Raw genomic sequence first — 24330 nt, 5'->3', positions numbered from 1 at the left:
AGCAGCCAGTGAGTTGGAGTGGGGGGAAAGAAAGGAGGAGGGGGTGTCGCTGACTCCCCTGGGTGAAGGTAGGATGGGGTTGAGAAAACGTTGGTCCCACAGGACCTGCAAGAGTGGTGACCCAGCCAGGCCTAATGTAACTGGGGTTGCTGAGGGGGGAACCAAGGCTGGGGATTTTCCAGTCTCTCCTAGCACAGACCTCTCCTTGGCCACACAGATCAGGAAGAGGCTGAAAGATGAGTAACTTTCTCAGCCCACCCCTCACCCCTGCCTGTGTTTGAAGGGGGAACTCTAAGGTCCTCCCCGCAAATTCTCGCACTGTGGTGCTGACCCACCTGCCAGCTCTCCCCCGCCCGGCCCCGCCCCACACGTGCCTTAGAGGGAGGAGGAAGGAACCAGCTTCAGCCTGGGGGGATGGGGGGAGATGAGGGGGAAGCAAGTCAGAGGCTCGGAGAGCCAAACTTCTCAGCAGCCCCGGAGCTGGAGAGTGGGGGAGAGAAAGCGCAGCAGCGGAAAGCTCTGATTCTCCGGAGCCTCCCACCCCTCCTCTGGGCGAGGAGGGCGCGGAGGCTCCTCTGGGGGAGGAGGAGGAGGCCGGGAGGCGGGGAGGGGGGAGACAAACCGACAAACCCTGCCCACTCGGCTCCAAGCCCGGAACGGCCGCGGAAGTCGGAGGCCGGCGCGCAGGGCGAGGAGGGCACCGGGGGCGGGGGGCTCCGCTCCCCGCCTGACCCCTCTCGCCCCAGACAGGAAAGTGAAGGCTCCTCGGACTTTAGAGCCAGCGGACGGACCGACCGCGACCGCCAGCCGCTCCGGGTCAAGGACTTGCCCCGGCCGCCCCCCTCCCCGCCCCCCAGGCGCTCCGAACTCACTGGTGAGCGCGGCGGCCAGGGCGCTGGATGCGGGGGCAGCTGCGATGGCCCCGCGCTCGGGACAGCCGGAGCAAAGGGGGCCGCTCCTGCCGGGGCTGCTGCTGGTGGCGGCGGCGCTGAGCCGGCCCGCCGCGCCCTGTCCCTTCCAGTGCTACTGCTTCGGCGGCCCCAAGCTGCTGTTGCGCTGCGCGTCGGGCGCCGAGCTCCGGCAGCCCCCGCGGGACGTGCCGCCCGACGCGCGCAACCTCACCATCGTGGGCGCCAACCTGACCGTGCTTCGCGCGGCCGCCTTCGCCGGCGGGGACGCTGACGGGGAGGAGGAGGAGGCGGCAGCGGGCGGCGTGCGCCTGCCGCTCCTCAGCGCGCTGCGCCTCACGCACAACAACATCGAGGTGGTGGAGGACGGCGCCTTCGACGGGCTGCCCAGCCTGACGGCGCTCGACCTGAGCAACAACCCTCTGCGCGCGCTGGGCGGCGGCGCCTTCCGCGGACTGCCCGCGCTGCGTTCCCTGCAGCTCAACCACGCGCTGGGGCGGGGCGGCCCCACGCTGCTGGCCGCGCTGGACACCGCGCTCGCCCCGCTGGACGAGCTGCGCCTGGTGGGCCTGGCGGGCAACGCGCTGAGCCGCCTGCCGCCCGCAGCTCTGAGCCGGCCGCGCCTGGAGCAGCTGGACGCGCGCCTCAACGCGTTGACCGGCCTGGGCCCCGACGAGCTGCGCGCGCTCGAGCGCGATGGCGGCCTCCCCGCGCCGCGCCTGCTGCTCGCCGACAACCCCCTGAGCTGCGGCTGTGCCGCGCGCCCCCTGCTGGCCTGGCTGCGCAACTCCACTGAGCGCGTACCCGACGCGCGGCGCCTGCGCTGCGCCGCCCCGCGGGCGCTGCAGGACCGGCCTTTCCTGGACCTGGACGAGGCTCGGCTGCGCTGTGCCGACGGCGATGCATACGGTCGCGGGGAAGAAGTGGAACTCGCCGGCCCGGAGCTGGAAGCCTCCTACGTCTTCTTCGGGCTGGTGCTGGCGCTCATCGGCCTCATCTTCCTCATGGTGCTCTACCTAAACCGCCGCGGCATCCAGCGCTGGATGCGCAACTTGCGCGAGGCCTGCCGGGACCAGATGGAGGGCTACCACTACCGCTATGAGCAGGACGCCGACCCTCGCCGCGCGCCCGCTCCGGCTGCCCCCTCCGGCTCCCGTGCCACTTCCCCGGGCTCGGGCCTCTGAGTGTCACCCCTTGGGGGTTGATGGCTGTTCCTGCCAGCTTATGACTTTACTGGGGCTGTCTGGCTTGAAGCCATGGGTATGAGACACCCGCGAGTTGGGGGCTTCGAGACTTGCCCCTTCCCGGCCTGAGACCTTTGGATTATGACATCCCCCCGACCCGGAGACCCCAAGCTGTACCCCCTCTCCCCAGCCTCTGAGAGCTCTCACCATCAAAGATCGAGAGACACCCCCTTCTGATTTCAGAAACCCTACTTGCCCATCCCAGGCTCTGACACATCCCTCCTAAACCACCAAAAAGCACCTTCCCTTTTCAAGACTCTCCAGGAAACTTTGTCCTTCAATCCGAAAGCCCTGAGACTGCCTCCACCACCCTGTACTTTGAGGCCTGCCCTCTCACTGGGAAACCATCCTAGACATTACTGACTCCCATCTCCAGCTTGGAGACCTCAACTTCCTTCCCAGGGCTCAGGGACCCTTACATCCCATTCTGGTCTCAGAAGCAGAGCACCCCCACCTGAAGGTTTTTGTGGACTTCGAACCTTCTCATCCCGGAGCTCTGAGCCCTCCATCCTGCAAACACCCACATCCCCAGACTCTGAGGGTTAGGCACCCTCCCCCAATAAGGGGATGTCTTTCATACTGCCCACCACCGCAGCTCTGGCTCAGGCTCCTCCCTTCCTTGGCCCAGGCTTGGGGCTCAGCTCCAACGGTCTCCCATCCCCGGGACAGTCATACCCCATTATAGCCTTAGTATGGAACCGATCCTCAGCCTTTCTCACCGGGGCTCTCTGATCCCCTAATACTCAGTGCTTGTCCCTAATCTCCAGACTCTCAGGTCTTCACCCGGATCTGAGTTTAATCTCCCTGCCCAAGTTTTAGGCTATCTATCCCCTCCTACACCCATCACTTGCATTCACTATCCACCTCTGCCATTCACTGGGTCAGGGTCCAGTGAGGAATCCATTCCTGGGATGTGCCCACCCTCTTTCCTCCTAGGATGAGCTCTCCAGCCCTGCAAGGCAGGTGCAGGTGCCAAGCGTCCTCCAACCATACTGGCCCCAACCAGATGCCCATGAGGAAGGAGAGACTCCTGGGGGTTCAAAGTAGTTGGCTGGGCCTCAGAACCAGGGTCACCTGTACATTGTGGCCTCAGAGAGAGGTAGGGGAGGGGCTCTGAAGGGCTGGGAGCTGCTCTCCACACACCCTTTCCCACCCATGTGACTCTTTTCTCCCGGGGTTTCCTTGCTGTCATGCCCCCCTCCCCCATGCCTTTTGGAAGAGGTGAGGGGCCTCATTTCTTGTCTCAGGCACAAGCCATCCTGTTTAGGGTCAGAGCCTCAGTGCCCTGCCTTCTGCATGATCCCAAAGCACAACTGGTGAGTGGGGAGGGGGCTGCCTCTCCCTGACTCCCATCCCCTAGGTCAGGCAGAATGGCTGGCCTGTGCTGCCTCTACACACAGGAAGGCTCTCCTCCTTCAACATATTGGCTGAGGCCTGCCTTCCCAACCCCACCCAGGACATCTGGATCTCCCTTGGGCAGTTTTCTATAAAGTCTGCAATAATCTCGGATACTCTACTCTTGTAAGTGGTGCCATGTCATTCCTGCTGACCTTGGGGCATTGAAGGAGGTGGGAGGGGACACTTGGGAGGGCGTTTTGGACCTCCCTGAAGTGAGGCAGTGACCTTTGGTGTCTCCGCCTGGCGTATGGGGGAAGAGATAGGCTCTGACTGCATGTAGCAGGCATGGAGGGACTTCCCACTGTGATTGCATTGCTCTCCAAGCCAGCCTGCCTTTTATCCTCTGAGAGGGGGTTATCCACAGCCCACGTGGGATCCTACACTTCCTCTACATCCTCTTAACCCTGTCATTCTTCCTCATCACTGCGGTGAGGGTGGCGGCTGTGGGGGAGATGCAGTTGGACTGACAAACGCTAGCATCAGATGAGGCTCTCGGGGAGGAAATCCAGCTAAAGAGAATCAGAAGCAGTTAATTCAGGCGGGAACAGAGGGATCGTGATTTGCCACTTTGATATCATCCCCTCTGATGAGTTACCTGACATTCTCTTATGACCTGTGCCATGCTATGCTGTCCTGGCTAGAGGGCTAAGGACTGCACCTTGGGTATGCAGGAGGAAAAGCAGCCTAGAGGTGGAGAGGGGTGGGTGTGGATAAAATGACCCCTCGAGATAATGTGGAGCAAAACGACAGGTGGGTTCTGGGCCAGTAGGGCCAGGGTAAGCGGCGTATCTCCTGCCCTAAGGTCCCCAGACTGGATTATTTTGCATTCATGGTCTTGGCGCCCTAGAACTACATGGCGGAAGGCTAGAATTCTGGCATTTTAGAATCTTAGGGCCACATAATGTTAGAATTTGTGCCTTCTAGACGCTGGAAAGGACCTCAGAGGTAAAGTGGGAAGCCACCTAGATCATCCCAATAAGGAGCACCCTCTTTCGATGAGGAGCTCACTCCCTCCTCTCCTGGGAGCATCCCTCTCATTGCCAGAGGAGTCTGCCTGGGACTCCCTGACAGTGGCAGCTCTGCCCCGGGGCCAGGAGTGTAGGTCACCCACGATAGCTCTTCACAGAATTGGAGATGGTGCCATGAGTCTCCTTATCTGTTCCCAGCAAATTCCCTACCCCTTCTCCCAGTCATTCCTCATGAGAGGGGGTCAGATTCTCTTGAAACGTTCCCATCTGTGAGTGACCCTCAAAGGGTGCCCTGCCAGTCCCCCAGGACGAAACAGTAATGATCTCTCTAACACAGGTTAGAGAACTGTGTCTCTAACAGGTCACCTCCCCAGTTCCAAAGATATGCCCTCGTAAGGTAACATAAGACTGCAGTGAGTCCTGGCGAATAAAGCATGCTGTTAGCTGTGGGTTCATTGTCAGCAAAAATCTTTGAGGGTTTTATATGAGAGCTGCTGTTAAGCTAAGTACCAAGTCAATAGTTGTCAAAAATCAACTAATTGAGTGCCTAATGTATGCCAGTTCATATTTAACCTCAGTGCCATTCACTGATTCCCGTTAAATGTCATTTCTGGGCTGTCATCCTTCTTGCAGCCTGTCAGTGGCCTTTGGCCGTATGGGACTATCAACAGGTCCCCAGGGCCCCTAGCCTTGCCTCCCCCACAAATCCAGCCAGCCATTCAGCCTCGACTGAATACAACTTTGCCAGTTCTAGAGAAGCTAATGACCCAGGGAGAATCCTATTTAATCATGATCTAGAGAAAAGAAGTCCCAGGAAACAGAGCTTAGAGTAGGGGCCCCTGGCCCAGCCTTGAGAGGCTTCTACTTAGAGGAAGTCACATTTGAGCAGGGTTTTGAAAGAGGAGTAGGACTTTGAAGAACGGAGAAAACTCAGAAGTATCAGCTGGGCAAAGAACTGGAGGCAGGAAGATCTTGTTAGTCTGAGAATTAGAGAATACCATTAATGGCTGGGGTTAGGTAGGTGGGTGTGTGTACATAAGTCAGATCTGCATTCCTCACATTCTTCACTGGGAGGCTCTGGAGGGATCTCTTCCCTTAGAGGATATGGGAAGCAGGATCACTGCACGGTGCCTCTTCCTTTTTGCTCCCTTCTGCCCATCCTTTTTGTGCCAGACGCTGGGCACTGGAGATAGAGAGAGAAATCAGACCTAAGCCATGCCCATGGGAGCCCAGATGGGCAAGGAGATAAGGGCTTCCACAGGAGCCCAGAAGAGGCCTTGCAGGAAAGGATAAGATGGAGGGGTCTGGCTGGCCCTGACCTGATACCCTGATGCCACCCACCCCTCCGGACGGTCTCAGCAGTGCCGAAGTCTCATCGATCGAATGACCAGCCTTCCGCTCTAATCATAAGCTTCTTGTGCTGCTGGAAGTCTGAGGTGGGCAGGGGGGTGCAAGGGCCAAGTGCCAGGGGGAAGAACTCCATCTGGTTTGTCCCCCTAAAGAGAGAAGAAGGAGAGAAAAGGTGTGTAACAGTCAGAAATGTGATAGACATGAAACCAGCTACGCTCTTTGAGAAACATGTCAGACACCCCAGGGTTTGTGGCCCTGTAAAAGCTGAAATTTCCTCTCAGAAACAAAGGGAAGCAGTGGCCTATCTCCTTGAGAAGACTTTTACTTCTGCAGCCCCTTTCCTACCCATGCGCTTCAGGTCTGCTGTGGGAACTAGGAAGGGCCTGGCTAGAGTCCAGAGGTCTGGGTTTCCATCTGAGCTTGGCATTATTTGCCACACCATTTGGTCCTCCGTTACAAATACTAGTTGAGACCCTACTGTGCGCCGGGTGCCGGAGATACAACAGTGAACATGGCAGAGCTGGCTCCTGCCTTCCTGGCCCAGTCCAACATTGACCTTGGACACCCCGTGCCCCTCTCTGGTTCCAGGTTCTTTTTGTCCAGGCTGGGACTGGACTTGTGACCTCCAGAGGTCCTGCCTGCTCTCACTGAAGTTCATCTCCTTCATTAAGTCTCTGCCTGGCAGACTCACGGCCCTAATTTATGGACATGGCCTTTGCTGGACTGGGAGAAGTGATGGGGCAGTTAATATTTCTGTGGTAATGTGCTTGGTGGCCTTTGGAGTCCCCTCCTCCACCCCCTCCCTCACCATCCCCACCCCCTCCTTCAGCACCGTCCCAGGCCAATTCACCTAGGGCCGGCTGGTCCCATGAGACCACTTCAACTAACCCTTCATTGTATTGATGGGGAAATTGAGGCCCAGAGAGTGTAGGAGGCCAGCCAGGTCACCCCAAGTGTCAGAATCAAAGCAGATCCAGAACCCAAGATACCTCTGGGGCCATCCCTGCCCTACTCTAGGTTTGAGTATCTGGCAGGGCTGTCTCGTCTCCTCACTCTCTGTCTCCATCCCTCTGGTCATTCTTCTTAAAGCCAGACCCAAGCCTGTGGTAGCCTAGAGATGGGGCGGGGGGAGGGGAGGGCAGTGGGGAGGGGAAGCCAACAACAAAGGGTTTGGAGGACTTTGCAGCCTCCCATCAGCAGCTTCCAGCAGGCCTTGGAAACCTCTTGCAGGCAGAAACCCTGCTAGGGAGTATCTCTATCCTTCCCTGAGAGAAATGAAGGGTTTGCTCTGGAACCCCAAGCTCTGTGGTCCCCACGTATAAAACTCATTCTTCCTGAACCTCAGCACCTGCTGAGATGGACCAGATCCTGCTCCTGTCCTCAATAAAGACTGGGTCACTGTGATAATGGAAGCACATGGGGCCCCTAAATAAGGTGACCAACCAAACCAGAAAACTTTGGAGAGTGAAAGAGGCCACTGTTAATAGTTATATTGGGACAAGAATAATGTAGGACTGTTCCAGGCTGGTGGGCCTTGGACTCCAGTGACTTTTAACAAGACGTGAAGGGGAAAAGAAAAAGTGCTAGACTGCTAGACTAGCTAGTCTACCAACACTAGATAACTAATACACTCTCCGTCCTTGACCTTATCCTCCAGCCTCCTTGAACGTCTATTCTCCAGCTACACCAAATCACTTAGATTTTAGTAACTGAGCCCAGTGATTCCAGACCCCATACCTTGGCTCACCTGGTACCCTCTGCCTGAAATGCTTTCCCTATGCAGAAAGCATCAGGACATCTCTAGTCCCCTCTGCTGTCCTCCCCTCACCTCTTCTTCCCATCATTACACCCGCTAGACCTTTATTTGTATAGATTGGTTTTCTGGCCCATTGTCCACACAGGACCAGAAGTTCCCCTCAGGGGTTGGGTCCAGTTCCCTTTTGGGTTCCCAATCCTGGAGGACAGAGATTTGTGAGCACTGTCCTTGCCCCACAGAAATCCAAAGCACCAGGGAAGAAACATCACGCAGGGCTCATGGCCTCCCCCTGCTGCATGTCAGATGCCCACTCCCTTTGGCTCCCATAACCTTCCACATCATTGAACTGAGGTTGCCGTTATAGAAGATGCCTGTATGGCTAGCTCCTTGTTACTGTTTAGTAAAGTGAGAAAGCAGAAAGAAAATGTGGCTATAGAATATGCAATCGTGTAAAACATAATTTATCCTTAGCTCCTCAACTTTGGCTTTTTAATACAATTCTAACTTTCTGGCCCTCCATTTGGAATATTTGTCCATCATCCCACCTGGGTTTGACCACTGGCTCAGCCAGCTCAGTCACAGGTCTTGGTTCCTTTACCCAGAGAGCTGTAACGACATCTGTTGGCCAATTTGTGGCAAAGTGGAACGAGTCTTAATTTTTCTTTGCATACATGCGCCATCTGCTGGTGAATATAGGAAAGTTCCTTCTTTTCAGTTCCTCACAATCCATTCAAGTATTTTATAAAGTGCCTATTATGTGCTATAAGCACTGTGCTAGGAAGAAACTGGGGGTTGTTCTAGGCACTTTATATATATTAACCCATTTTATTTTATTTTATTTTATTTTAAGTTTAAATTTTTTTTTAACGTTTATTTTTGAGACAGAGAGAGACAGAGCATGAATGGGGGGAGGGGCAGAGAGAGAGGGAGACACAGAATCGGAAGCAGGCTCCAGGCTCTGAGCTGTCAGCCCAGAGCCCGACGCGAGGCTCGAACTCACGGACCGCAAGATCCTGACCTGAGCTAAAGTCGGACGCTTAACCGACTGAGCCACCCAGGCGCCCCTATATTAACCCATTTTAGCCTGATGACAGTCCTATGAAGTAGTTATTATTATTCCTATTTAGAAATGAATAAAATAAAAAGAAATGAAGAAACCAGACACATAAAATGTGAATGATTTGCTCACACTGCTAATATGGTCACACTGCTAATAAAGGGCCAAATTGGGCTTAGAACCCAGAGCCCATGTGCTTATACCATAAACAAGCAAGACTTATGAGGGAAATAAACAGGGTGATATAAGAGCAATGGGGAAGGATGTCTTTGACTAGGGTAGTCAGGCAGACCCCTCTGAGAAGGTGGCTTACCCTGACGGATGGGAAGAAATGAGTCTATAGGATCTATCAGTCCAAGCAGAAGAAACAGCAGGTGCAAAGTGCTGAGATTGAATATTCAAATATCGAATGGGAGGCCAGTCCTAGCCAATGTCCATAGCCTCTCCTCACCTGCCTAACTTCTTCTCATCCTTCAAAACTCAGTTGAAGCAATTCCTCCTCTGGGAAGCCTGTCTTATTCTCCATCTTACCCACCCCACCTATACCTGATGACCCCTACTTAGTGCTCTCATGGCATGCCATGACTACATGTCAGCCCCATATCCAATATCCCTCAACAGCAATTCCAAACCTTTGTTGTCATACCTTACCCTCCTTCAATGGGTTATATTATTTATCTTTGTGTCTTCAAGGGTCCATCATAAGTTCCAGCAAATGGCACACACATGCCCAGTAAATATTATTTGCAGTCTGTGATATAAATTGTTTACTTTCTTTTGTGCTTTATTATTTTTTTTTGCTTTTGCTTTTTTTTTTAATTTTTTTTCAACGTTTATTTATTTTTGGGACAGAGAGAGACAGAGCATGAACGGGCGAGGGGCAGAGAAAGAGGGAGACACAGAATCGGAAACAGGCTCCAGGCTCCGAGCCATCAGCCCAGAGCCTGACGCGGGGCTCGAACTCACAGACCGTGAGATCGTGACCTGGCTGAAGTCGGACGCTTAACCGACTGCGCCACCCAGGCGCCCCTGCTTTTGCTTTTTTATTGAGATTCAGACTTGAATAAAGTAAAATCCACTCTTTTGGGCTTACAGTTGATTTTGACAATCAAGATACAGAACAGTTCCATCATCCCCCAAGTCCCTCCTGTAGTCTCTTTGTAGCCACCCTCAATCCCAGCCCCTGGCAACTAGGGGTCTGTTTTCTATCTTCCTAGTTTTGTTTTCTCCAAATGTCATATAAATAGCATCATACATATTTGTTCTTTTAAGTCTGTCTTCTTTCACTTAGCATAATGTATTTTAAGATCCATGTTATAGGTATCACTAGTTTGTTCATTTTTTATTGCTGAATAGTATTCCATTGTGTGGCTGTACAATAGTTCATCCATTCACTCTAACTGAAGAACGTTTGGGTTGTTTCCAGCTTTTGACAATAAAGGCATTATTAACATTCACATGTGGATGTTTGTGAGAACATAACTTTTCCTTTCTTTGGGGAGTAGTGCTGTCAAGTCTTATATAAGTATATTTAAATTTATAAGAAACTGTAGGCTGTTTTCCAAGGTGTCCATACATTTTACCTTCCCAACAGCAGTGTATGAGTGTTCCAGTTCCCCCACATCCTCACCAGCACCGTTTATTGAAAGGACAACAACTGGGTTGCCTTTGAACTTTTTTGGAAAATCAATTGACAGTATATATGCAGATCTATTTCTTGATTCTGGATTCTGTCCCATCAATGTAGATGTTTATTCTTTCACCACTACCACACTGTCTTTATTACCATAGCTTCATGGTAAGTCCTTAGATCAGGTAGTAGATAATTCCAACTTTGTTTTTCCTTTTAAAAATTGCTTGGCTGTTCTAGTTCTTTTAATTCTCCATATACACTTTAGAATCACCTTGTCTATATCTGCAAAAAACAAGCCTGCAGGGATCTTGACTTGGATTTCATTGAATCTGTAGTCAGTTTGGAGAGAATTGGTATCTTAACAGTATTGAATCTTCCAGTCCATGAACGTGGTAAATGTCTTAATTTGTTTAGGTCTTCTTTGATTTCTTTCACCAATATTTTGTGCTTTAGAGATGTGCATCAAGATTATGCTCATATTTTGATGCTCATATTTTAATACTGAAGTATTTCCATTTTGATGCTGTTGTTAAATGGTGCTATCTTTTTATTTGGCATTTTTTTAAGTTTTTTATTTATTTTGAGAGAGAGCATGAGCAGGGGAGAGGCAGAGAGAGAGAATCCCAAGCAGGTTCTGAGCTGTGGGATCAAGACCTGAGCTGAAATCGAGAGTCAGACACTTAATTGACTAAGCCACCCAGGCGCCCCTGGCATTTTCTTTTTAATTTCAATTTCCAATTGATGTTACTATCCAGAAGTACAATTGATTTTTGTATATTGATCATGTATCCTGCAACTTATATAGATTCACCGATTGGTTCTAGCACTTTCTTTGGTAGATTTCTTGGGATTTTCTATGTAAATAATCATGTTGTTTATGAATAGAGACCATTTTATTTACTTCTTTACCGTCAGTGGGCCTTTTATATCTTTTTCTTGCCTCATTTTACTGGCTAGGACCTTCAGTAGGACATTAAATAGGAGTGATGGGAACAGTCATCCTTGCCTTTTTCCCAATCTTAGAAGAAAATCATTCACCACTACCACACCATTTCACCATTAGGTACCGTGTTAGCTGTAGGTTTGTTGTAGATGCCTTTAGTTAAGACAGTTGTTGTTGTTGTTGTTAATCAGGAATGGATATTGAAGGGGGGCCTGGGTGACTCAGTCGGTTGAATGTCCGACTTCAGCTCAGGTCATGATCTCAGGGCTTGTGAGTTCAAGCCCTGTGTCAAGCTCTGTGCTGACAGCTCAGAGCCTGTAGCCTGCTCCAGATTCTGTGTCTCCCTCTCTCTCTCTGCCCCTCTCCCACTCCCTCTTTCTAAAATAAATAAAAACATTTTAAAATTTTAAAAAAGGAATGGATATTGAATATTGTCAAATGCCATTTGTGCATCTATTGAAGTAATTTAGCAGCGTCCCATAAAATTACTTATTTTTGTTTTCATTTTCATTTAATTCACAGATTTTCTAATTTTCTGTGTGGTTTTCTCTTTGATCCATTTACAAGAGTTGCTTAATTTCTAAGTATTTGTAAATTTTCCAGATGCTTTTCTATATTAATTTCTAGTTTAATTCTGTTATAATCTGAAACATCTTTTTTATTTAAATTCTTTTAAATTTGCCAAGGTTTTTTAGACCCAGAAAATGGTCTTTCTTGGTGAATGTTACATGTGTACTTTGAAAATAATGCTCATTTTATTTTTTTGAGGTGAAATATTTGATTAATATCAGTTAAGTTATTGATAGTGTTGTTCAGGTCTTCTACATCCTTAGATATAGTGTTGTGGATTTGTATATTTCTCCTTTCAGTTCTGTCAGATTTTGCTTCATGTATTTCAAAAACACAATTACTAAATGTATATACAATTGGGATTGTTATGTCTTCTTGGTAAGTTGGCATTTTTATTTTTATATTATGCCCCTCTTTATCCTTGATAACATTCCTTATTCTGAAGTCTACCTTGTCTTCTATTAATATAACCACTTCAGCTTTCTTTTTATTATTGTTTGCATGGTTACCTTGTCCATCTTTTTACTTTGAACTTATCTTTGTCTCTATATTTCAAGTTGGTTTCTTGTAGACAGCATATAGTGGGACTTTTTTTTAAATCAACTCTCACAATCTCTATCTTTTAATTGTTATATTTAGACCACTTACATTTAATATAGTTACTGATATGGTTTGATTTAGGTCTACCACTTTTACTTTTTTGTTTGTCCCCTCTGTTTTTCATTCTTTTGTTCCAACTTTCCTGCCTTTTTTGGGAATATGTGCTTATTTTTTAGTATGCTATTTTATCTATATTTTTGGGTCCATTTTAATTGTTGCTCTACAAATCACAATATACACAATAATCTTTCTCAGTATACTTAGGGTTAATATTATATCACTTCAATATAATACAGAAGCTCCACAGATAGGTCTCTTTATCTTTCCCCACTGAACTTTACATTATAGTATATATAGTATAGTATAGTATAGTATTTTATCTATGTACTGTGACAACCCTACTAGACAATTTATCGGTTTTCCTTTCATCAATAATACATATTTTAAAGAACTTAAGGGGACCAATGTAGCCTTTTATAATTTACACAAATAATCACCATTTCTGTTGCTCTCAATTCCTGAAGATGTGGATTTATCTCTGGCATAATTTCCTTTCAACCAAAAGAACTTTTTAGTTTTTATAAGAGCAGGTCTGCTGACAAATTATTAGTTTCCCTTCATGTGAGTATCTCTTTATTTTGCATCATTCTTTAAAAAAATTTTTTTAAATGTTGATTTATTTTTGACAGAGAGAGAGAGAGACAGAGCATGAGCAGGGGAGGGGCAGAGAGAGAGGGAGACACAGAATCCAAAGCAGGCTCCAAGCTCTGAGCTGTCAGCACAGGACCCAATGCAGGGCTCGAACTCACAGATTGTGAGATCATGATCTGAGCCAAAGTGGGATGCTCAACCGACTGAGCCACCCAGGCGCCCCTATTTTGCATCATTCTTGAAGGATATATTCACTAGATACAGAATTCTAGTTTGACAACTATTTCATGTTAGCACTTAAAGATGCTGTTTCACTCTCTTCTGGCTTCCATGCTTTCTATTGAGAAAGCTCCATCAAATCATTATTCTTCGTAAAGAATAAGATAGAAGAATGCGTCATTTTCTCTAGCTGCTTTTAGGAATTTAGAGTTTATCTTTGGTTTTCAGCAGTTTGGTTATGTGTGTCTATGTATGGTTTTCTTTGAGTTTAGCCTGTTTGAGGTTTGCTCAGCTTCTTGAATCTGTAAGTTTACACCTTTCATTCAAAGATTTTTTTTTCTGCACCAGACTTTTTCTCCTCTCTTCTGGGAGTTCAATGACATGAATCTCAGAGCCTATATTATGTCATAGGTCCTTGAAGTCCTGTCAATTTTTCTCAGTTGTCCCTCTTTTTCAGATTGAATAATTTCTATTAATCTATCTTCAAGTTCATTGACTTTTTCCTTTGTCAACTCCATTCTGCTATTAAGCTTATCCAGTGAATTTTTTATTTCAGATATTGAAGTTTTTGGTTCTAAAATTTCTATTTAGCTCATTTTCAAGTTTCTATATCCCTTTTTACTTTAAAGGGTTTTTTTTTAATTATTATTTTAAGAGAGAAGGTGGGAGCAGAGAGAATCCCAAGCAGGTTCCATGCTATCAATGCAGAGCCCAATGCAGGGCTTGATCTCACAAACTGTGAGATAAGGACCTGAGCCAAAATCAAGAGTCGGACACTTAACCAACTGAACCACCCAAGCACCCCTATGTCTTTTCTGAGAACTATCTTCCCATTCATTTCAAGTTATAATCAACCACAAAATCTTTTCTTATAATTCCAACATCTAAGTCTTCTTAAAGTTGGCATATGTTGATTGTATTTTCTCTTGATATTTGGTCATGTTTTTCTGGCTCTTTGTATATTGCATAATTTCAAGTTACTATACCTGAAAAGGACACTGTAAATGTTATATTGTTTAGACTCTGGGGTCCCATTATAATCCTTCATAGAATGTTGATTTTGCTATTGTTGTTTCAAGAGGCAATCAACTAATTTAGGTTCAGACCCTAAGTTCTCTCACCTTCTGTTGGTGGTGGTTCTAACCTCAGCACAAATCCACAAAAGAGAGAAAAAAAGGAAATGCACCCCATGCAGCTTACTTCTCCAAATTTTGACTCCTATGTACCATCTGCCTGCTTTTGTTTAATTTTCAGAGTCATTAGATAGTGTGTTTAGTACTTCTGTCAGGAATTTTTATGTAATCAGTTGAAGTGATAGGCTGTAGTGGACTTACTCTCTTGGCTATAATTTGAAACTCCTACCCATTTTATCTTGATTTGCTAGAGTTTAAAAAAGCTAAGAGAAATGAAGTCCCAAAGCACCATGAAGACAGTGACAGCAGGAGAAAAGCTCAAAGCTAAGAGGCAAAAACAAATACTCCCTCTCCCCCCCCCCCCCGCCATTTACAGTCCTGTTTAGAGGTCAGGGCACTCCTCAAATTGTGGTATCCGGGCCAGTATGATTATTTTTATTTTTTGGATGAGAAGATTTGAGGAAGAGCTGATTTGCTATTTGGTCTCAGATCTAATGCCATGATCCTCCCCTGCTCTGTATTGCAGGGCATCAACCATTGCAAACCACATATCCTAAGATTCCTTGAAAATTAGCTTTTGATTAGATTCTGCCAATAGTAGGCATGGGCATGATGTTGGAGGGCAGAAATAAAGGAGAAACCAGAGTATTTCTCCTACTCTCTCTGCTTTGAGTAGCATCCCCAGTGACAGATGTGTTTCTATGGTGGTCTGAATTCCTCAGATACCCTCTCCCTCAATGTCCCTAGTTCCTTAGCTCTGTAACTCCTCTCCCTGTCCTTCCACCCTCCAGGTGGTAGTGGTTTCCAGTTGCACCTAATCTCTGGGTTGCCTCCAATTTCACTTGCCCTTTTAACTATTGCAATATTATAAACAATTTCATCAATAAAATCCCTGCTCCTGAAATACAGGCATGGGGTATTTCTCTGGACTCAGACTGATATAGACCACGAGGGAGGGCAGAATGAAAGCCCTAGCTCAGGTCTCTTAATTCAAATGTCAGTGTCTTCCCACTACCCTTCTCTGGCCTAAAGGGAGCATCAGAGGAAACAGACCACCTTCTGGTTAACCAGGAGGGCAATGCTTTGATTTAGGTTGCACATTATTTTGGAGGAATGTAAAAAAAAAAATATTTTTCATACATAATCAGTTTTCTGGGAAAGTCATCTTACATTCATCAGCGTTTTTCTTTTGTGTTAATACAGCACATTATCATGTAGAACTTTGAATCTTCCTCACATATATCCCCACTCCTCCCATGTGTTCTTTTGGAACAGACAGTGGGTAAGTCATGGAAAGTGAAGCGACTTCAGGGAGACCCAGTAGAGCAGGAGATGAGAACTGAATAAGAACCAGGTCTGGGGTTGGGGTAGGATTCCAGCTGAAGTGGTTGGTGTTGCCAAAAAGAATATGGGATAACTTTACCTGAGGAGCAGACCAGGGGTCATGGGATCTAGTGATGTCTGAGAGGGAAAAGAAGTTTGGCAACTTCCCCAAGACCATAATACTGGTAAATGGCAGAGCGGGAAGGAGAAAGCTCTTTGGCAGTTTCCAAAAGGGGTGCAGGAACCAGGTTGGAGTTCGGGCCACAGAAAACAGAAGAAAACACCTGACCCAGTCACAGGTCCTGTCCACCATTCCAGGGAAGCAGGGAGAGAATTTACTGGTCTGTGTCTTACTGGGAGCTAATGAGACAGAAATGAAAGCACATCCAGGATCTGTCACAAAAGACCTTTAATGGTCTCTTATTTATGGTTCTTTTGTTCATTTGTCCTGTTAGAGTTGAATAAACTGTAATAACTTATCTGACGTTATAAGGAATGCCACAGGTACAACAGATAAACCTGGCAGGTGGCCCAGGAATGAGGGTGTAACAAAATAATCACTTAACAGAAAAGCCACAGACCTGGAGACCTGTCCCAGCTACCTGTCACTCCCTGCATCCAGGATTCACACAGTCACTGTGCCAGGCTCAATGCTGGCTCCCATTGGGTAGGAAGAGACACGTCTCCCATAGTGTCTGTGGCTAGACCTTAACACCAAGCAGAGATGCCCCAGGAAGATGGTACATCCCATAATCATTCCCCCAAGCAGTCTGCTGATCTGCAGTGTAAGCCATGACCACACCCCAAGTTTGTGCAGATCCCCTCTCATATGACACTACCTATCATGCCCACCTATGACCCTTGCTTGCAGTAATTCCTGTGAGGAAGGCGGAGCCTGGCACTAGCCCCATCTTACACATGGGGAGACTGAGGTCAGTGGGGTTCCAAGGGCATGCTTAGACTGAACATAGTACACTTTCTCCCATGCCACATGGTTGGCTATGCCCTGACCTTCACATTTTCCCCATAGAATTCCCTCAGCAGTGGGCCCAGACAGGATTCTGTGTCAAGGGCTGGTCCAGGTCTCACCAGTGTACCCACCCCTTAGCCCTGGTCGTGGGCCCAAGCAGTGAGGCAGGCTGGCAGAGAAAGAATATGGGAGACTGTGGGTGGGAGACTAGCATCTCTTCAGTCACCTTTCTGTTGCCCACACACTTGCTTGTCCACAGATGTGGGAGTGGAATCCTACTAGAATTGCTCAAGGGAAACTTGCTGCTTTAAAAGTCTCTGGAGGGGCATGCTCTCACAGGAGGGACTTCTGTCATGAAGCCCTCCCTCAGCATTTGTTTTGTAAAAAATCTGGACATCCATCCATCTGGCTGTATGTAAAGAGGAACCTGAGTCTCGTTTCTCCTTCTCCCACCATGTGGCCTGGGGCAGGGAGTTGGGGTGCTGACACGAGTCATGGGGTGGGGGCTGGGCCTAAGTCCTTGTTCCGCAGTCCCTCACACTGCACAGGCTGATATCAAGGTAAGACTCACCCTCACTGAGCACCAGGCCCCTGCCCAAATTAAACTCAGGCCAGAGCTTCAGGGTGGGTGAGCAACAAAACCATCAAATGTGTACACACACACACGTGTGTGTGTGTGTGTGTGTGTTTGTGCGTGTGTGTGTGTGTGAGCAAATGCTTGGGCCTGGGTCTGTGACCCAAGTTCCAATACAAAGACACTTTGTATTGGAATGCTAGAGCCATTCCAACATGAAGAGCAAGAATAGAACCTATGCTTGCTGGTTGAAGATCAAACCTTAGAATGGTGGTTTGAAGAAGTTTTCCTTCACAAGTTTGAAGGTGAAACCTCAATAGGCAAGACAGATAAAAGCAGAGTTGTCCTGGTGGAAGTGGGGATGGGGGGAGAGCTGGAGATCTAGCCTTTGCCTCCACCCCCCATCTTCCCACCTTAGCAGCCCCTGACAAAGCTCTGTGAAACCCAGGGGTTCCACAGCACCTGGTTTGAAAACCACTGTGTCAGAGTGTCTATAGATCATGGGTCCTGGGGACCTGTGCTTTGATTTCTCTTTCAGAGTGAGGAGTTGGGAGAGAGTCCTGTGGGCAGGGGGAGGGGGGATGCTCCCCCTTCAATGGGCCTTTGAAGCCACTGTGCAGGGACACTGCAGGGGAGTGGTAGAGGTGGGGATCCTGCCCCACAGGTAGGCCATTTCAGTCCTGGAGGGAGGACAGAAGCGATGGACCTGCCTGGACAAGAATGGCAAAATGCCAAGCTCAGTGCAGGCATATGCATGAGGGTCAGGGGGGTCTGTTTTGGTCCCTGCTGACTTTAAAAACATCAGAACAGATATAGGCCTTTGCCCACGAGACCCAATAACAGTTCAAGATTGGGGCCAATGCCTTCCTCTGGGATGGGTGGAGGATGTCTGGTCCCCAGTCACTGGCAGGAGAGAAGCTGCCTTTGTGGGATACTGGAGCCACTGGGTACAGGTCATCAGGGCTCAGCTCTCAGGGAAAGAGGCTTGGGTTTTCCCTGGGCCCAAATCCCTCCTAAGTGTCACCGAGCATTGGCAGCTGTGTCTGATGCTGGAGAGGGCCTTCTACTTTGAAGGGCAACTTCTATTCCACCTCACCCCTGGGGTTCTTAGATGGAATAGTGGTTCAGCCCTCCCTGGGCCTGGGGGTTAGGGGCTCTCCCTAACCTGGGATCAGAGCCAAGGCTTCCCGGCCTCTGTGGGATCTGAAAGATAGGAGGTGTGGGTGGCACCAGGCCTGGGACCGTCCAGATGCCCCCCCAGCTCAATCACTGATATCCATGGCTGATATCCTTTCTGTCAGGATCTCTGGGACCTCTATCTGTGGGCGAGGCATTCCTGAATAGCATCTGGATTTTTCTTTCAGCTGAGGCACCAAAGCCAAACTGACTGCACTCATTCTGGCTGACATCTGCTTAAGTGAGAAGGGGGCAAGAGATGAAGACTGCTGGGAGGAGGACTCTGCCCACAGTGACCTTCCCACGTGACTCTGGGTTGCTCCCCTGCAGTGGCAGTGCCACGGCCTGTGCAGCCATTTGCAACTTCCAGAGCTGACTTCCATCTCCTCTGGGCCTCCCAATTCCTTAAGTCAGGTGGGGAAGGGATTACGATCTTATTTTACAGTTAGGGACACTGGGCCCAAGAGGTCAAGTGACTTGCTCAAGGCTACTCAGCTGGTTGGTGACAGTTGGGCAGGAGGCACTGTGGACTTCCAGGCCAGCATGCTTTTCATGGCACCATGTGGGAACCAGCTTATTAGCAATACACCCAGCTGAACCAGCCCCTGGTGGGGCCACTCTCACCTGTCTGTGCCTTGAGGCTGAGGCGGCCCATGGAGTCCAGCCAAATAACTCAGTCCTTATCTTCATGGGGACTGAATTCTTCTCACAGTTGTAGTGCTGAGGACGCCCCACTGGCCCTCTGCCTGTAGATTTTCACCTGGGGCCAGGCTCTTTCCTCCTGCCCAGATTGCTATGTATATGCCATCCACAAGACCCACTGGAAGGTACCAGTGTGGAGCTGTGTGGTCAGCATAGAGCCCAAATGTGTGTACAGAAAGAGCCAATACCGTGGGCTGGCGCCTGGGGCCCAGTGGGGCTCCTACACCCCCAATTTCACTCCAAGGTCTGACCTGATTCCAGACAGGCTAAACTCCAGATGGAGAGGGGCCCTGCATAGAAGGACTCGGTCATGGTTGGGGGCCGCAGGTGGAGTGGGGTCTGGAGTGGAAGCTTTGAAAGATGATCTGGGTCTTTCTCCCAGGAAGAGGCCAAAGGAAACACTCTGGCCTGAGCATGGCACCTGGGCTGGGCAGGTGGGGCTGAACTCCAGTCTATGCGCCATTCGTAAAGTTTTGCATTCTAACCAACATGGGCTGAATCTACCTGGAAGGGGCACTGCTTCTAATTCACAGCAAGGCACCATACGAACTAGCAGCAGCCAAGGAGCCCTGAAAGCACTTGGCTCTTATTACCTATTCCCACTATAACTTTCACCTGACCATGAGCTTTCTGAGGACAGGGGTTGGGACTGACCTATCTCTGTGTGTCGAGTGCCCAGCACTGAGCAGAAGTCATCAGCCAAGAGCGGTGAAGCCAAATTCAAATGAACTTGACCACTGCCCTTCTGCAGCCCTGGGCCCAAAGAGTAAAAGTCTACATGGGGCTATGATACTTCCCACAGCTGGAGAAATTTCCATTAAAATACTGGGATAAAGCCCAAAGGGTGAGTGTGATATTGAGGTGAAGAAGCTCAAGTAACCAGGCTGACAAATCTTTCATGTGCGTAGGTGAGGGATAGAGGAAGAGGTTTGTAGGGGAGTGATCGATCACCTCCAATCCTAAAGGGTCTCGTACCAGCCTCAAAGGTTCCAGAGGAAGACACTGGAGAGCATATGCTTGGCCCATGTTGTTCCAGCCCTTCGTCAACCCTTCAGCTGTCCAATGAGGTGCGGACTGCCAGCAAGCTCTGGTAGAGGCTGGATGCCTGGGGCATCCACAGCTAGGACCCCAGGGATGGCCAGGAGAGTAGAGCTGCCCCAAGCTGACTTGGTCCTGACCTGGGGCAGGGAGTCCCTAGCCTCAGATCCTCATGAGATTCAGAAGCGGAAGGGCTGAGGTGCAGTGCCAGGCCTGTGAACTGGGTAATCTCGCCATGGATAATGGTTACGCAGCCCACCCCAGGAGGGGCTGGACAGTTTGAGACCCAACTTGCATAATAAAAGTTTGTTGTCTCCTTTTTCAGGCAAGCATGGGACAGAGATAAAAGGGAGCAGGGATGGAGGAGAGATCCCCTTGCCCTGCTAAGCAATATATTTGCTTGGGTATAAGGTAAACCTCAGGGGGTCTGCCATCCACAGGGAGCTGTGAGGCACCAGAAGTCCTGTCATAAGCAAATCCGAGCTTGGCCTTCTGTAATACTCAGGCCCTAGGGCCAAGCAGCTCATGCTAGCTATGGCCACAGCTTGACATCAGATGACCCTCCAGAGGCCCAAGAAGGGCCCTTCTCAGGCCTGGGGAGGGGGTGGCTAGAAGCTCTCCAGGGCCCCACTACCAATGAATCACCTCTGGCGGCAAATGAGAGTCAGTGGTCCGGCTCTGGTTCCACCTACCATACCAGAAGCTCTAAGGTTTACAGATTCTTAGAGGCCAGAGCTGGGAGGTCCCTTTGTGATTACCTGGTCAAACCCCAGGTGAAGAACTCAGGCCCAGAGAAGGAAAGGAACTTGCCCAAGGTCACACAGTAAGTGGGCCTTAAAGGTCAGACAAGAACGAATACCTTTTAACACTTTCTACCTCATCATCTGCCCACTCTATTGCTTAAAAATACCCCAGGTCTCAATCACACAAAACATCAGCCAATGGGTAGTGAGTATCCATGACACTGGGAACTGGCCCCCTAAGGAAACGAAGGGTTCTTTGCTACCTGGCAGTCCCCTTCCTTTCAGGTGACGGCATCTTGATGGACCATGCCACCTTCTGCGAAGAAGCCCCTTTGACTGTGGGCATAGTGGCCTCGAGCGCTCTCTCCCAGCCTGCAGGGCCAGCCCAGCTCAGCCCGGATGAACCGCAAGGGAAAGCCGGAGGATACCGGTGTCCCCAGCCCTATCTGGACCGCCAGCCTTACTTCCTGAGGGATCACCGATTGCTCTTACGTCCGCAAAGGAGGGAAGAGAGCAGATTCTCATCTTCTTGCTCCGACCCCATCTCTCAGAGCCACCCTTCGGGAAACCTCCCCAGGAGCTTGGGCTCACTCTACCTCCGGTTGGTGCTTTCTGAAGACCCCTCCCTTATTTCTCTGTGCATGTGTACAGACAGGACACACACATAAGATACAAGGTGGCTAGGATGTTACGTCCTGACAGTACTGAAATAGATGGGCTAGTTCACACAGCTTGCCTTAGACTGAGTAACTGCTGGTGAGAAAGCCAGTCTGGTGGCTTTTCTCTGCTCCTGGGGTCTGCAAACCGTCACCACAGACACAGAGGGTCACTGTCAGACACAGAGGCATGTAGGGTGGGGACGGAGGGGTGGATGCAGAGAGGTGTTTCATGGGTCTCAACTGCCTGAAGGCAGTGAGAATCTATCCACAGGTGTGCCCCTCCCAGCCAGAAGAGGGTGGCCCTCAGCATAGTCATCTTTTAGCTGCCAGAACTGTGTTAGCCACCTAGGACCGTGGGCACCCTCTCACACGTCTTGAGCCCTCAACCTCACCCCTCCAAGCCCTATGCCCCACACTCCCTGTTCTGCTCCCCATCCCAAGTCAAATTCCAAGGCCAGAGCCAGGATGGCCTTTCTGGGGGGTCAGCAGGAAAAGAGAGGGGCTGGAGGGGTGCCCCGCGACAGGGGTGAGAGGGGTGAAGGTGGCCCATGTGACCCTTGTTGGCATGGTGATGTGGGGCCAATCCTGAGGCCAGAGGTTCACCACCGTGACCTGGAAGAACACTGGGCCCCCTGGTAGAAACTAGAAGAACAAAGGGGAGGGGGGATGAGAACAGGAAGAAGACGAATAAGCATCTTAGTGCAGGAGAGCAGACCCGGAGCTGCCCGGAGGGAGGGCTGGCCCCAGTCTATCTGTCGTTGAGCTGTGGAGAACCAGTACCATCCTCCTCTTCCTCCTTGTCATCCTTCATGCCTTTCAGTCTCTGGCGGGCAAAGTCCTCAAACACGATGTCATCATCGCTGGTGGAAAAGACAAGGAAAACGGGACGTGTTTGCATGGCAGGGAGGGTAGGCTTATCCAGAGGGTCAGACGGGACTCAGAGGCTGGCCCCTAGGGTTGACCTTGGGCAGAAAGGCCTGCCAGGCTGGCACATCTAGATGCTCTCCAGTGACAGTGGGGCTGGTCGTATCTGGACTCCAGCTAGTCGTGGAAATACCAAAGGGAGGCGTGGGTTTGACTTTCCTGCCTGAGGGCTGGGAAGTGACCCAGTTCTTAAGGATTTGGGGGTGCGAGACGGATATCAAATGGGGATGGAGGTGCAGTGTGGCCGGGCTGGGGCCAGAGGAAGAACTTATTCCCACTGCGAGATGCCAGGCCCAGTAGTTTCATAGCCTATGCTGAATCCCTCAGAACAGGCCCAAGAAACCCCACCACCCACCCAAAGAACTACCCTCAGGAAGCATTCCTGTATCTGCACAGGATGGTGTGGGCTTGGCTTAGTGGAAGAAAAAAACCACAAGAGCCCTTTCTCCAGGGAGCTGTCAGCTCACACTCTATCCTGAGGGATCTTGGCTAGGATGGGGTCTGGGGGTAGTCAATCTAAATAGTGGGGCAGAGGGAAGGGTGGGTGGGGAAAGGAGGTGCCTGAATGGGGTTTCTGGACTGAGGACCGCTTTTAAGAACAGTGAGTTCTGTTCTATCACATAACATGTACACTTAGGCCCACCCAAGTCCCCCGCCCCACAGAACTCAGCCAGCCGCATGAGGTGTCCTCATGGGGTGGCTTGAGACACCACATCCCAAATATCCCCTGGGGGACAAGGAAAGGGTGAATTTGGAGCTGGAGAGAGAAAGCTGCTTGGCTCTGGAGGTGGTTCATCATGTCGGCCTAGGTCCTCCCCCTCGGGCCACTGTCCGGTGAGGCGATGGCCTTTGACCGCAGGGAAATCCGCATCGGTCCTCAGGAGGCAGAAGCAACAAGAGCCCCAGAACCTTCCCCACCCCGCAGCCTGATTCCACCGGCTGGGCGCTGGCAGGGCAGGAGAGCCCCAGCCCAGGGCCGCGAACCGAACCAGCCCTGTGAGAGCCGAGCAGGCGCTGTGGACGGACGAACGGATTGACGGACGGACGTGCAAGGACGAGGGAGGAAGACAGACCCCACCAAGGCAGGAGGAAGAGGAACAGGCACGGAGGGTCCTTCAAGTCACATGCAGGCAAGCGGGTTGCTGAAGAGGCGAGCAGAGGCGGCTCTCAGCAGACGGGGTTAGATCAGCTGTTCCTCAGAGGTTAATAAGCATATATGCAAATGATCCCATCGCCCCGCCCACCACCCAAGGCCCGCCCCCCGGACGTCTGCAGGCAGGGTTTGGCTTACTTTGTGTCAAGTTCTATGAGATTGGTATCTACTGGCGCCTCGTTCTCTGGAACTAAACACAGGGTGGGCGGGCGCCCGTGGGTTAGTGGTGAGCGGGCACAGGGGCAGGTGGGTACAGCTCCCCACTCCAGGGCAAAGGGGAGGGCTACGGAAGAAGGGAAGTGGGGAAGAAGCGTTGCTCCTTGATCTCAAAAACACCCCCAAATCATCCTAAAGGCAGGAAGGAAGGTCCAGGAGGGTCCAAGGAGGCCCGGGAGGCCCCTTGTAGTTCTAGAAGAACAGAAAAACCTCCGGACCCTACTCCTTTGGCATGTCTCCTACATGACTTAGATTCTTTCCTTAAGTACAGGGCTTTCACAAAGTGTTACGACAACCCTTTTTTTTCCCTCCCAATTTCACATCTCTGAACTTGGGGTATGTTTTACAACCGATGGCATTTGATACTTTAATTGTGAGAACATTTTTCTTTCTTTGTGGTACATACTATAGAGTTGTCTCTT

The 24330-nt window shown here is 50.0% G+C and overlaps 2 protein-coding genes across 4 annotated transcripts in view; one reads left to right on the top strand and one right to left on the bottom strand.

Annotated features, from left to right (window-relative positions):
- The first annotated feature begins 916 nt into the window (after nt 1-916).
- On the top strand, nt 917-3653 carry TPBGL (trophoblast glycoprotein like). The gene has a single exon (XM_047072141.1). It carries the CDS (start codon nt 917-919, stop codon nt 2090-2092), a length of 1176 nt encoding a protein of 391 aa, XP_046928097.1. The 3' UTR covers nt 2093-3653.
- A 12492-nt stretch (nt 3654-16145) lies between these two features.
- ARRB1 (arrestin beta 1) overlaps nt 16146-24330 on the bottom strand; it is a 76198-nt gene continuing 68013 nt past the window's right edge. For all 3 annotated transcript variants that reach the window (XM_047071816.1, XM_047071817.1, XM_047071815.1), the window contains 2 exons: nt 23831-23882; nt 16146-22475 (listed from right to left, as the gene is read on the bottom strand). In XM_047071816.1, coding sequence (XP_046927772.1) covers nt 22364-22475; nt 23831-23882 — 164 coding nt within the window. In that variant the 3' untranslated portion in view covers nt 16146-22363. The remainder of the gene's footprint in view (nt 22476-23830; nt 23883-24330) is intronic.

The sequence above is a fragment of the Lynx rufus genome, unplaced genomic scaffold, assembly GCF_022079265.1.
Source record: "Lynx rufus isolate CCGP_SWC_20201006 ecotype Redwood Valley unplaced genomic scaffold, mLynRuf1.p SCAF_9, whole genome shotgun sequence".
Classification (NCBI taxonomy): Eukaryota; Metazoa; Chordata; class Mammalia; order Carnivora; family Felidae; genus Lynx; species Lynx rufus.
Note: the sequence above shows the minus strand (reverse complement) of the source record. Positions and strands in the feature narration are given on the sequence as shown.

Excerpts from the sequence above, each read along its gene's own strand:
- TPBGL (XM_047072141.1), top strand. The coding sequence starts at position 917 with ATGGCCCCGCGCTCGGGACAGCCGGAGCAAAGGGGGCCGCTCCTGCCG.